Source organism: Thunnus thynnus, chromosome 23 (genome assembly GCF_963924715.1).
Source record: "Thunnus thynnus chromosome 23, fThuThy2.1, whole genome shotgun sequence".
Taxonomy (NCBI): domain Eukaryota; kingdom Metazoa; phylum Chordata; class Actinopteri; order Scombriformes; family Scombridae; genus Thunnus; species Thunnus thynnus.
Genome location: NC_089539.1, coordinates 2,106,595 through 2,118,919, shown reverse-complemented (window position 1 = coordinate 2,118,919; position 12,325 = coordinate 2,106,595). Strand labels below are relative to the sequence as shown.

The window sequence follows — 12,325 nt, the reverse complement described above, 5'->3', positions numbered from 1 at the left end:
GACTTCATTCACTGGTAGATTATAAAGCAAGTTTCACTCTAATTGATTTTCACACGTTGGCTGACTGGAACGGTAGAGTACACTGAAAATTCACCTTGCAAAACAAATGTGATTTGTAGAAAATGGGCCAAAACATTCAAAAACCGCTGCTGATCCTTTAATACCTCCATATAAGATCAGATGTTATATCTGTATAGATAAACATACTGAGTCTTCTGCTGATTTTGGTTTGAAGTGCTAAACTGTTTTAGGTCCTTTACATCATTACCTCATCACCTGGATAATTCCTCAAGTGTTTGTAATCTATTGAACCAATTAAATGCAAATTAAATGTAAAAACCATCAAAGTTTCAAAAGGAAGGAAAGGGACAGATGTTTTCCAGGGTCTTATTACTTTTATTAGAATTTCCACATTTTCTAATGACAGGAAATGATAAAACCAGACAGGTGTTTCTACAGAGGAATATTTTCTGCCTGACGCTTGGTAAACCAAGAGTGACAGCTCCATCTTCTCTCCTCGCTTGTTTTTAAAATATACATGAGTAGTAGCAGCAGCCCTCTGCTCTGTGCAGAGCAGCAGAAGCTGGGGTCATAAATATAGAAAACTGCTGTGTGTGCTGTGGAATTTGGGGGGTTTAGGTGTTGTCAGCTGGAGACTGCGGCTCGATGTTTGGATGTGGAGGAGTGCAGGGGGCTTTACTCTGTGAGGCCGAGCTTCTTCTTCAGAGACTCTGGCATCTCAGGGGGAGGGGGGCGGGGCAGGCGGAAGTAGACCTTGACTGAGTCATAGATGAACCACTGCAGGGCGGTCAGAGTACCGATCATGATGATACGGGCAACCAGACCCTTCCACACACCTGAGGACAAGACACACACACACACACACACATCAGATTAAATCTGACTGCACAGCACTAGGAGCATGTATAAAGGTATGCAGTAGATCAAGTGGTTGATCCTGTTAATAGTAGCATCTATATACAACTGTTTCCTTCAGGGTGACATCAAAACAGCAGTTGAGTTAAGTCAGTCAGCTGTCTGGGATCAGCTGCATGTCCGTCCCCCAGGCTGGCAGCACTGGGAGCTCCCTGTCTGTAGAAGACAGGGTTGCCAGTGGTGCAGGTGAGCCGGGGGACAGGTAGACTGCTCTCACACGCCAATGACTCAAGCACCTCCAACTGTACAGCCAGAAAGCTGCTGAGGAGCTCTGCTCAGAGCACAGCACCTCCAGAGGTGGATCTAAGGAGCGTGTTGATAAAATCTTCACACGCACACACACACACACACACTATTCTTTCACTGCAATACTGGGGACCACTGTTGATACAGACCTTTGGGTCCCAGCTTCTTGAGGACCCCGATAGCGGTGCTGCCCTTCTCCTTGTTCAGCACAGACACCACAGAGTCAGCAGGGTGGGACACGATGGCACAGAACACACCAGCTGCACACAGAGACAAAAACACACATCAGGAAACTGGACTCAGCTGAGTGACTTCACTGTGTACACCAATGCATATTTGATAGAAACAGTTCAAAAAGGAATGATGCATTATTCCTGGAACCAGATAAAACTGATATTACTGACACTCTGTAGCTACACGCACTGAGAAATACTATTACTAATATTGCTGGAAATGTTAACATTTGAATGTTGACAGGTTCATTGATTGTTTATGGAGGACAAAGAAACTGTGCATTTATTGAAGAGAGGCTGACAGCAAGCAGGTTAGGTTCACACAGTAAATCATCACAGTAGCTGACCCAGAGTTAAAGTTACTTTTAACTGCTTATGAAACAGTCTCGTGATGCCTCTATGACCTACAAAAGCAAACAAGACTGTCAGCAAGAAGACTGACTATTTCTATACAGTTATTCTAAATGCCTGCCACCAGGTCACATCCCCCTGAAATCAGATGGAACTTTTAGCGGCATGCACAGCACAAGAGCCTTTGTTTCCATCCCATGTAGCTTTGTAGCATGAGGGAGTATAAAGACGTTACTAGGACGAGGAGATCTGCAACCACCGGCAAGTGGCTGTATTGCAGGCTTGAGGTAACATTATCATTAGACATGCTGCTCACGTTTCAGCCAATACATTACATTGGTAACAAAAGATTACGGTATGTAGCAAATGAATCTTTACTCATACACTTATCTGAGAATGTTACAAGTAAAGTTAGACTTGTTTAAAAAAGACGAGGGAAAAGTGAGAGTGAGAAAGAGCAGCAGTGGTGGAGCGAGCTAGAGAGTAGGCTCTGACCGATACAGATATTAGGGAGTAAAAATTCCGGCGTCCATATATCAGCTGATAATCTTATATATACACAGAATATCTCTATTAACACATTTTTTGCAATGATCCCTCAATTCTGGAAGAGCCCGGGTTTTGTAGTGCTCTAGTATCAATAGGTGGAGGCACATAAACCCATCCTACATAAATGCATGTTTTCATTTGGTTCTTGATAAAGTAGTGTTTTGTGTGTTGACGTGAGTTGAGACATTTAGTTACTCACCAATGTAACCAGCCACGAAGGTGACCACCAGCTGCTCGGCTTTGCTGCACTCACTGCGGGGCTTAGGAACAACATACTTGTAGAGCATCTCAACAGTGCGCTCAAAGCAGGCAAACTTCATCATGGTGTAGGGGATCTGTCTCATCCACAGTGGTACCACACCCTTATAGAAACTAGAGGAGAGGAGACGGGAGTTCAAAGAGGCATCAAATGATGAAAACATTTGTACAGCAATCCATTCTTCTACAGATGAGATACATGCATGCGTCAAACCACAGGACAAGAATGGATGTCCACTACTAATCTTTTAAACTGCATGTGTGTGTTCCTGCTCCTTGTACACAATTATGATGTAAAACAAACAGTGGAGGACTATGTTAGTGAAAGAGCCTAGTGTCTACTAAACACCAGGCATGGCTCTTAAAATATTGACAAACCTTTTTAAAATATTGACAGTTTTGAAAATTTGACAAAATTACATGGCTTTTTTAAAAAAAAAAAAACATTGAAATGTTGAAACAGTTTTTTTAAATAAAATGTTGCAAGAGCTTTTAAAAATCGACAATGCATTTTAACAGACGCATTAGTTCTGCAATACTGTGTGTGTGTGTGTGTGTGTACTACGGGACCACCAATATCACACATTGGCCCATGCCTACTAGATGCAATGGCTGCTGTTTCATATTGAAAGGTTTCCACTGGCAAACCAGCGTCAGGCTTTTATTGTGAAGCAGTTACAGGAAATGCTAGGTGTTTGTATGCCAGTAAAAACAGGTTTTAATCAACGTGGTGGTCAAGTGGCTGTGCTGCAGGCTTCAGGTAACGTTCCACTCATGTTTAATAAGTTGTCTTGTATTCAGTCGATGTTACGTTTATAATAAAAGATTATGTCTGTAGCAGATGAATGTTTGCACACATCTATTTTTAAGGGTAAATGTGAGTGAAATACTCATTGTAGAGCCCTGAACAGTCAATAGTTTTTATACATTTTACATTTGTGTCCTCACACTGTTCTTAATCTAGTTTCCTGAATGCTATTACACTATATCTAGTAGTGAAAATGATGTGACAGTTGGGATGAGATGACCATATCAGAACAAGGTCAGTTTTCACTGCATATACAAAAAAAGAATGAAATCTAATTCTGTAAACAATCATAATGTAATTAAAATCTCAGGAGAAAAAAAAAGAAAATCAACTCTTGAGGCCACAACCAAACTTTGATAACATTTGTCAGCTGCATGTCCGTCCCCCAGGCTGGCAGCACTGGGAGCTCCCTGTCTGTAAAGGACAGGGTTGCCAGTGGTGCAGGTGAGCCGGGGGACAGGTAGACTGCTCTCACACGCCAATGACTCAAGCACCTCCAACTGTACAGCCAGAAAGCTGCTGAGGAGCTCTGCTCAGAGCACAGCACCTCCAGAGGTGGATCTAAGGAGCGTGTTGTCATCTGAAATTGATTTTCTATTGATTCATTATTCAATCACTAATGTAACCATTCCCATAACCTGGTAGCTATTTCATATAGCTTACTGACACTGATAGATAACTGTTGTAAGACACTTACGCCCAGAGCCCCTCCTCTGCAAACATCTTGGGGGCACACTCTCTGAGGGTGTTGGCGTAGCCGGGCTGGGTCTGGATACGAACTTTGCAAGCCTCCATGGGAGCCAGAGCGATGTCAGCAAAGAACTCTGCACTGGCTGAGGCTGCCAAGTACAGCGATGTCCTCCACAGGTAGGTGTTCTCCTGTTGGGTGACACAAGTAAACAAATGGTCAGACAGATTGAAGTTACACTAGGTCAGATCTCCCTCGATCACTCAGCAGCAGGGAAACAAAAACTGACATACTATGTCTATATTTGGTTGCAGTTCATTCTTTTAGACAGTTTAAAGCTAGCAGATGAACAGACATATTCCTACCTATCAGAGCAGAGTTGTGTGTGACCTCACCTCTCCCAGCAAGTCACTGTAGAAGATCTTGAACACTTCATAGAAGCCAAACTTGCACAGTCCCTGCATGGAGTAGCCGATGAAGGTGGGAGCCCAGCCCTTTGCCAGACCTCTGACTCCATCTTCCCTCACTGTCACTGAGAAACCGTTGCCAATGCTCTTGTATTTATCTGGGTTCACCTGAGGAATACAAACACTACAATAAGGAGTCATCTACAAGCTTGTTGGATGACTAGTCATGAGGGTGTATGTGTTCATGTGCTTTGGGCCAATTGTTTTTGCTTAAGGAAATACATTTCTTGTAACTAACTGTGTTGGAGGAACCTTTTCCTAGCCTATAACTTGTTTCAATGTGAATAGTTCTATTTATTTAAAAAGTCATGTCATTGTAGAAGAAAAATCCAACACCATAAGTAATAACTTAGAACGACATGGAAGTCCAAAACAACAAACAGATCAATAGTCTTTTGTATTGCCTTGTCATTTTTTTTGCCTATAATAAATAAGATTAATGATCTGTGAGTGCCGACGTTCTGTTTGTTTTGTTCCTACCACAACTGTGCACCCAATACAGTGTTCAAGATTTGAAGGTGTGCACACTGCTACTTTTCACTATGGCTTATGACACTAAAAGTCATGCTTACAAATTGTGGTACAAGAGTGAATATTTAGTTGCAGTCAACTAAAAAGACATTTTCTGTGGCTGCTTCAGCAATGATTTTACAGTACAGAGTGTTGTACTCATGTTTCAGACTACTCCTGAGGACATATTCTGCACATTTCCAGGTCTATATTTTAAAAAATTGTCTAGTCTATATTTCTGTCATTTAAAAAATAAAAATGCCGTTTTACTTTCAAAAATCACAATGTTAGTCGAGTAGCCTGTAGAATAAATCATTATGGGCTAGTTTTGTTTATGTCACGGTAAACAAACAGCTCTGGGAAACTGGAGACTGCAATGATCAATTTCTCTTTCATTTCAATATGGAATGGAACAGATGTTTTCTAGGAACTAAAGTATAGTGGTTGCTGGGGGAAGAAAATCAAACCCCAATCTGCAAATGACTGCTGATTCAGCGACGCCGCTGCTAATTTGCATAAAGTTAAACTCTACTGAACTTGGTATCATGCTGCTTCAAAGGCATCTGAAGCCATTCGTCACCAGCTTTCATTGAAAATGAAAGACTGCCAGCTGCTTTTGTCGCCTATGAAACTTTTGGGTGTGAGTGCACAGTAAGGCCCCTCCCCAAGGAGCCCACTCTGTTCTGATTGGCCAGCTCTCGGAAGCTACCCCTCAGCAGTGATCCGCCAAACTATATAAACACACTTAATACTCTTGTTCTTTACTCAAAAATGTCATCTTCTCAAATACATCTCTACATGTTTGAGCCGAAATATGAGTGGACAACGCAAACACCACATGGAAAAACCTAAGCAACAAAGGCTACAGAATAGATGGCAGTTTACGGGAACGCACGACGACGACAATGAAATGCAGAGATATGCAAGATAGCGTTCAGAGAAGGCTGAAGCCCTGGCTTTTGACTTGCAGGGAGCATTTCTACATGTTAATCTTAAGTTTTGGAACTTTGACCATGTTTGACAGACATGACATCATAACGCTATATTATAATAAGGATATAACAGTACATGTATTCACCCCGAACTGTTCTGTACAGGATGTTCGTATGCTCCATGACCCAAACAGTTACTGTAAAAATAGGTTTATAATCCACTTACTCCAGCATGCGGAACAGTAACCTTGGGAACGTGTGTTCCACCCGGAACGTTTTGGCAGTGCACCACTTAGCTCTAGTATGCTCATGGGTATATGCTAGTCGGCTTTGCCAAGTTAGCCTGGTTGCCCCATGCTCATGTAGTGTTGCTGCCATCAGAATGACAAATGACACACTCAAGCTGGATGATCCTCCCATTACACTGAGATGTACTGTATGGGAGCGTTATGGTGGAACTTGATTTATGGCTGCTCAAAACTGGTTCTTATGACTTGTGGTCCAACCACGTTGGAAGTCAAATGTTTATAGTTCCTCATAACAGCTTAACTCAAAAGCAGAGTGAAAAGCCAACTGTCACAGAGAGGGGAGGAGGACGAGAGACGTGATATCGTTTCAATTCTAGGATAGTGTTGCACTCGGCTGTTCTGATGTCCGTACAGCTGGCCAATCACTGCATCAAGTGGGTGTGAATGTCAGCTTGTCCGTTTCGGAAAGTTACAGATATGGCCATGTACAGCCCCACCTTATTCACTCTTGGAAAGGTGTGGGGGGAGAGGCATCACAAAACTGTTGGATGTTTACAATTTTCCAGATAAAAAAAGAAAGGAAGTGTAATTTTCTACCTTTCTGTTTTCTCTGCTGTACAGATAACGTATCCAACCACCAAGGTACATACCGAACCGTGAATTTTGTGCACTATTATAGCACTAGTAGAAGACCAGAAAAAAGCATAATGTCCCCTTTAAACAACTAGGTCACTAATAACTTCTATTAAAATTAAACCAAGGATGAAAAATTCAACAGCCTCTCTACACATTTACAATCTGCCATCCTATACACTATCCAGCAACAACTTTCAGCTGTGTGAAGCACATGTCTTTTTACAGTCATAGGTAGTTTATGGGAAAACATTCAGACTACATACTTCCTGAATAAAGCACAGGAACAACATAGAAAATGTTGAGCTTTTGATTGCTCATTTAACATGGATAGGGTGTCTCTTATACCACACTTTGTAAGCTACATTTTACAGGCTATTGATGGTATTTATGGGTCAGGGTCACCTAAATTTGGTAGACATTTACAATACTGGATATCTTATGCTGACATGGAGCTGGAGTTGGGGCTGAGAGATTGGAGGAGCTTCTGGCTATTCGTTGCTGCCATGAGGTTCAGTTTCCATACAAACCTGCAGACGGCACTTGACAAGGTCGAGGGGTACCACTGCTGTGTGTGTGAGGCCGCAGCTCAGGATACCCCCAAAGCCACACAGGGCATAGTACTTTGAGGAGCCAAACTCACAGCTGAAATCGTCTGTAGTAGAAGGGAGGGGACACAACATACATGCAACATGCAGGGTCACATGCAGCACAGGACAAAAAAATCAATACCAGACCAGAGCCATATAATGGAAGAGTTCCCGCTCTATGTCACACCTGTGGACAGTTTGATTTAGTTCCTGGACTCTTCCACTATATGTGACTCTGACACTAACATGCCACCATTTATTAGGATCACACACCAACGGTTGATAAAATCATTGCACACATGTGATTTCAGTATGAACTTTGAAGGACCACAGGGGTGTTTTGCAAGTTCTACCATTCAGTGCCAAATCATTTAGTCACTGCTGTCACTTTCCCAAAGCATACCATAAGGTTGCCGACGTGTATGGGATTTTTGTTTATTAGGTAAAAAATGCAAAACATCCATCTGGTCCAACCAGGTTGTGATTAAAATCAATTCTTAAGGAATAAACGTAAGCATCAGCTAAAATTACTCACAATAAAAGGCATAATTTCTTTCACTCATAACACATAATTCTTTTATCATTTTGACCATAACACTTGTGTCTTATCAAATGTACTTTTGACTTTCTACTAGACATTCTTACCTGGCAGTAGAAGGTTAATCAGTCAGCATGTTAATGAACAATCAACGGCTGTCTGCATTAATGTGTTCATATCTCATAGTTCATCTATATATTGAGGCAGTCGTGACAGACAGACACACCCGATGGTGTCGAATACCGTGGTCAACATTCAGGACATAGTTTCTCTCAGGTCTGGCTCTCCTGACCTTCACCTACACCAGTCCTCTAATGTGGACTGAGTGGGGGAGGGGTTGGCACGGCGGGTGAAGTCATTAAAACACGAGGAACACTGGTGCAGAATCATGCAGCCATGTTATGATCACTCCAACACATTAAAATCATGGGAATCAAAACACGATGACCAAAACCAACTTCACAACAGTCAGTTGCTCTCATGCAGATTTAGTGTATTTTCAAAAAAAAAAAAAAACACGGTCATGGATGCGGGGGGGTGCGTGACGTTAGGAAACTGGCACCGAGCCACAGAGACAGACCTGCATTCTGCATTTGACCAAGTCGAGGGGAACGACAGCTGTGTGTGTGGTGCCACAGCTCAGAATCCCACCAAAGCCACACAGGATGAAATACTTCTGAGAGCCGAACTCACAACTGTCTCCCTCTGAAGAAACACAGGTGAGACTTGATGAATAGGGCATCTCCAAAGCTTAGAAGAATAGTTCTCTTCTCAGTCACTGGATATCAGAAATTCTGAAGAATTCAACTGGTTCAAGAAATGTTATCTGTTGTATCAGTCCAACGATATGTCTGACAAATCTTAAGCTGTAATAGGGAGACAAGAGCACTTGGAGGTTCATTTGACCAGTCTTGCCCTTATGCAAAGACAGTGGTTTAACTTGCCTGCCAGCAATTGTTTAGTCTGAAAACAAAGCCATTTAAGTCCTACAAACCAACCTAGTCTGACCAAACTCGATCCACTCTGAAATTAGACGCAAATGAAATGCATCACTACTGATATGAGCTAGCTGAACTGTTAGGATAAACTTGTAAATGCAAGGGAGAGTGGAAGTGAATTTAGAAATGGGTAGATGCACTTAAAACCTCTCTTGGCACATAAAATATATCAACATCTCTCAAAGATATGGTTGGCTGTAGACTGATTTCATCAGTGGAGGTGAAGCCGATCAGCAGTTGTGAAACATGCTGGGCATTGCAAACCAGTTGGCAGAAACCTTGTGGATGTAGAGGGGACAGTTTGACATTTTTAATCACTTTGCGGCATTACTGTCATATTATGTTAATGTAATTTCGGGCAACTTCCTATTTTACAACCTGACATAAATACTCCAAGCTAGGACAATTTGTTCTTGCCAACCGCTGAGCAGCTCAAACTTAGGGGTCCCATTTCTAGGATGGTTTGCAATTGTGTAACAAATAAATTACTGCTTCTCCATTAAAACGGTTTCATTCATCAAAATGTGCTAGACACCGCAAATGCAGTATGCTGCAGTGCGAAGACAAGATCCTACTTTGCCCTTCTGTGTCCTCCACAGGCAGCTGGGCTGCTGCAAAGGCCTAGCAGCCAACTGCCTCAACACTCGTATCTCGTATATCACAAAACTATTAAAGCGTTTAACGATGACGCGGAGTCCGTACACAGGCAATTGTATGCAAGAATAAATATCCATATGCTGAATTACGCTGAAAAAGTTGCCACAATCGGGCAAATCGGGTGAGCTAAGCTAACGCAGCAACGCTAGCTCTGTAGCCGGCCCGGGGTTACCTTGTGCAGTGGCGGCTGCTGCCAGTCTGCGGGTCCTCTGTCCATTATTGAGGCTCTGCTGGGGTTCTTCCACTTTCTGGAGCGTGAAAAGGGGAGCGCTGAACGGGTTGGCCCGGGCCAGCTGCGTCAAAGCAGTCGGGTACATAGTGGCGTCCTACCTGCTGCCGGAGCTGCGCTGCAATGAGAAAAATGTTAACTCTGCGTTAGCTCGAGCTAACTGGCAGGCACCTGAGCTGATACACTGGGTCACGTGCTGGTTAGCTTCTTCTGACGTCTTAATGACCGTGAACGGGAGATACTAAGCTATTGAACAAACACGCAATGCTAAGCTACACAAATAATCACCAAACGTTATATAAGTTACTTAGCCATTTGTAAAATCAGTGGACCTCCAAAAATGCCAAAGCAGTATTCCTACCCAGCGATGTAACATGTTCCCCCTTTTTTTACTAGCGGATGCTACCTTGCTATGCTAAGCTAACTTGACCGCTGCCATTTGGAAGGGTCCCCCTTACAGGACAGGCAGAGGACGCATTAACAAAACGGCTGCTAGATGTTGCTGCTCATTAAGAATACTTCCTCTACATATAACTTCCAAAGTAGTATTGTAATAATTATAACAAGTGTAAATGAATAATCTCACTCACTCTCTCAGTGTCTTAAGATGGCGGCTCCGATGAGTTGCAACCGGCGGCTCGGAGAGGCCGAATGACCTCGCGGTAAATCCATTTGTCCTTTCGTTACGTCATTGCGGAGAATGGGCGGGTTCATTTGCTTCTCTGTCCCGTAGGAAAACGCCGCAGAGCTGCCAATCAACACTTCTGGTCCAATCACAAAATTGGCCCATCATAAACTAAGGCGGTGCTTCACAGGAACTTCAGCCTGAATTCTGTTCATATGGTTCCTCCTCGCTGTTGTGTGTTCTATTCATTAATACTGTAGCACTCACGGTTTCACTGTGAATGAATAGTGCGGGACAAATTAAATGTATTATTATTATTATTATGTGTGTGACACAGTTTGACTCCTTATGACAAACATGAGGGGAACCCTAAGTGGATTACCTGTTGACAGCTGCTTCTACTCTTGTTCTTTGTAATACTGCTTAAAGCCCCCTCTAGAGATGATCACTTAGTGACGTCACCGCACACCTGAGTTGTGGTTGGAAGCACCTTGGGGTGGGTGTGTTTGGTTACATGTGAAGACTGAGTCCTTCACAAGCAGCCAGTATTGCTGGCATTAAAACATATTAGTATTTCTGTCACTCTTTATGCATTATGTGCAGTCTTCCTATGGAAGAGTAAAATCTGGTCCCAGGTTTGCTGTTTGCATTTTTTTATCGCACTTGTTACAGTTAATCAAAGTATATGTTTTTCTTATCTTCCAAGAAACCATTTGTTTCAGTTCTGTCAGTTACATTACTGCAGTGTAGTGAGTACTGTAACAGTAAAAGCAGACATGATAGTGTGACTGTGATGGATTTGCAAACAAAAAGTGTTGCCTTAGGTTTTTATAATGAAATAATTATAAAGTAACAGCTGTCAGTGAGGAAAAACACATTCACAAAGCTAAACACTGTGATAGAACTACTAGACTACATGTGTTTTAGGGCTATTATGCAACAGCCACTGGTATTGTCTTTTAAATTTAGTCTGACTCTGCAAGTGCAAGTATGCTTGGATAAAAACCCTCACGAGCCAGTTTACAAAGTCCTGAATGTATGTAAACCTGAAAGTATACAGTATTTCAAATTAAGAAAAGATTTTTTTTTCTTTGTTATACCTTTAATCATCTTGTGACCCCTCAGATTTATCCTTGGATTGCATGGGGGTCCTAACCCCTAGTTTTGTAACCTCTGCTGTGAGGGAGCTCACTAGAGATAAGACATATAGTGTTTTACTACTACTGAAACATAACTTCAAGTTCTTAAATCTAAGTGGGTAAAATGTTGAGTTTCTTTAACTTAGACTAAATCAAGGATAGGACAAAACTAAAAGTTACTTGAACTCAGAGAAACTTAAGTAATTTAGAGCTACAAAAATATCACAGTTGTGACTGAGTAAAATTAGAAGTTACCTTAAAAGGACAAGTTCACAATTGTTAAAATGTGTTTTAAAACAACAGTCAGGTGTTTATATGAACAGTGAGAGAGGTTTTCCTCGCTGTAATCATTCCTTCTGTTCATACTGGCTAATAAAATTCAAATTCAAATGTGTTTTCAATGGAAGTGATGGAGGCCAAAATCCACAGTCATTTAAAGTCTCTGTGAAGCTTCTATGAGGCTTCAGCAGTCTGAGTTAATCATATCAAGTGGATATCTGACACATTTACAGTCTTCCCTCTTTGTGTTTCCTCAGACAGTGTTTCCCTGTTGAGCTGCAGGTGGAAGTATAGTAACAAAAAGACTGGAACGTTCAAAGATATCTACTTGATTTGACTCATTTGGACGCTGAAGCTTTATATTAGCTTCAGATAAACTTTTAAATACATTTTTGTACAGAAGGAGGACTG

The 12,325-nt window shown here is 42.0% G+C and overlaps 1 protein-coding gene and 2 non-coding genes across 5 annotated transcripts; all 3 read right to left on the bottom strand.

Moving 5' to 3' along the window:
• Window positions 1–375: 375 nt before the first annotated feature.
• slc25a3a (solute carrier family 25 member 3a) lies at window positions 376–10,586 on the bottom strand. 3 transcript variants are annotated; one of them, XM_067582319.1, is made up of 8 exons: window positions 10,462–10,586; window positions 9,815–9,989; window positions 8,568–8,692; window positions 4,465–4,644; window positions 4,079–4,260; window positions 2,515–2,687; window positions 1,332–1,442; window positions 376–857 (listed from the first exon to the last, which is right to left on the bottom strand). In XM_067582319.1, the coding sequence occupies exons 2-8, from the start codon at window positions 9,957–9,959 to the stop codon at window positions 697–699; spliced, it is 1,077 nt and encodes a 358-aa protein (XP_067438420.1). In that variant the 5' UTR covers window positions 9,960–9,989; window positions 10,462–10,586; the 3' UTR covers window positions 376–696. The 3 variants fall into 3 exon arrangements, with proteins under 3 accessions (XP_067438420.1, XP_067438422.1, XP_067438421.1); XM_067582321.1 differs by lacking the exon at window positions 8,568–8,692 and adding an exon at window positions 7,390–7,514; XM_067582320.1 differs by having other exon boundaries at window positions 9,815–9,984; window positions 10,462–10,564.
• On the bottom strand, window positions 1,052–1,253 carry LOC137176334 (small nucleolar RNA SNORA53). The gene has a single exon (XR_010925857.1). It is a non-coding gene; the product is annotated as a small nucleolar RNA SNORA53 (small nucleolar RNA).
• LOC137176331 (small nucleolar RNA SNORA53) lies at window positions 3,755–3,956 on the bottom strand. The gene has a single exon (XR_010925854.1). It is a non-coding gene; the product is annotated as a small nucleolar RNA SNORA53 (small nucleolar RNA).
• Window positions 10,587–12,325: the final 1,739 nt, after the last annotated feature.

Excerpts from the sequence above, each read along its gene's own strand:
- slc25a3a (XM_067582319.1), bottom strand. The coding sequence starts at position 9,959 with ATGTACCCGACTGCTTTGACGCAGCTGGCCCGGGCCAACCCGTTCAGC. Across the intron at positions 4,261-4,464 it reads ACAGTGACTTGCTGGGAGAG|GAGAACACCTACCTGTGGAG; the intron begins GTGAGGTCACAC and ends GTCACCCAACAG. Across the intron at positions 858-1,331 it reads CAAGAAGCTGGGACCCAAAG|GTGTGTGGAAGGGTCTGGTT; the intron begins GTCTGTATCAAC and ends TCTTGTCCTCAG.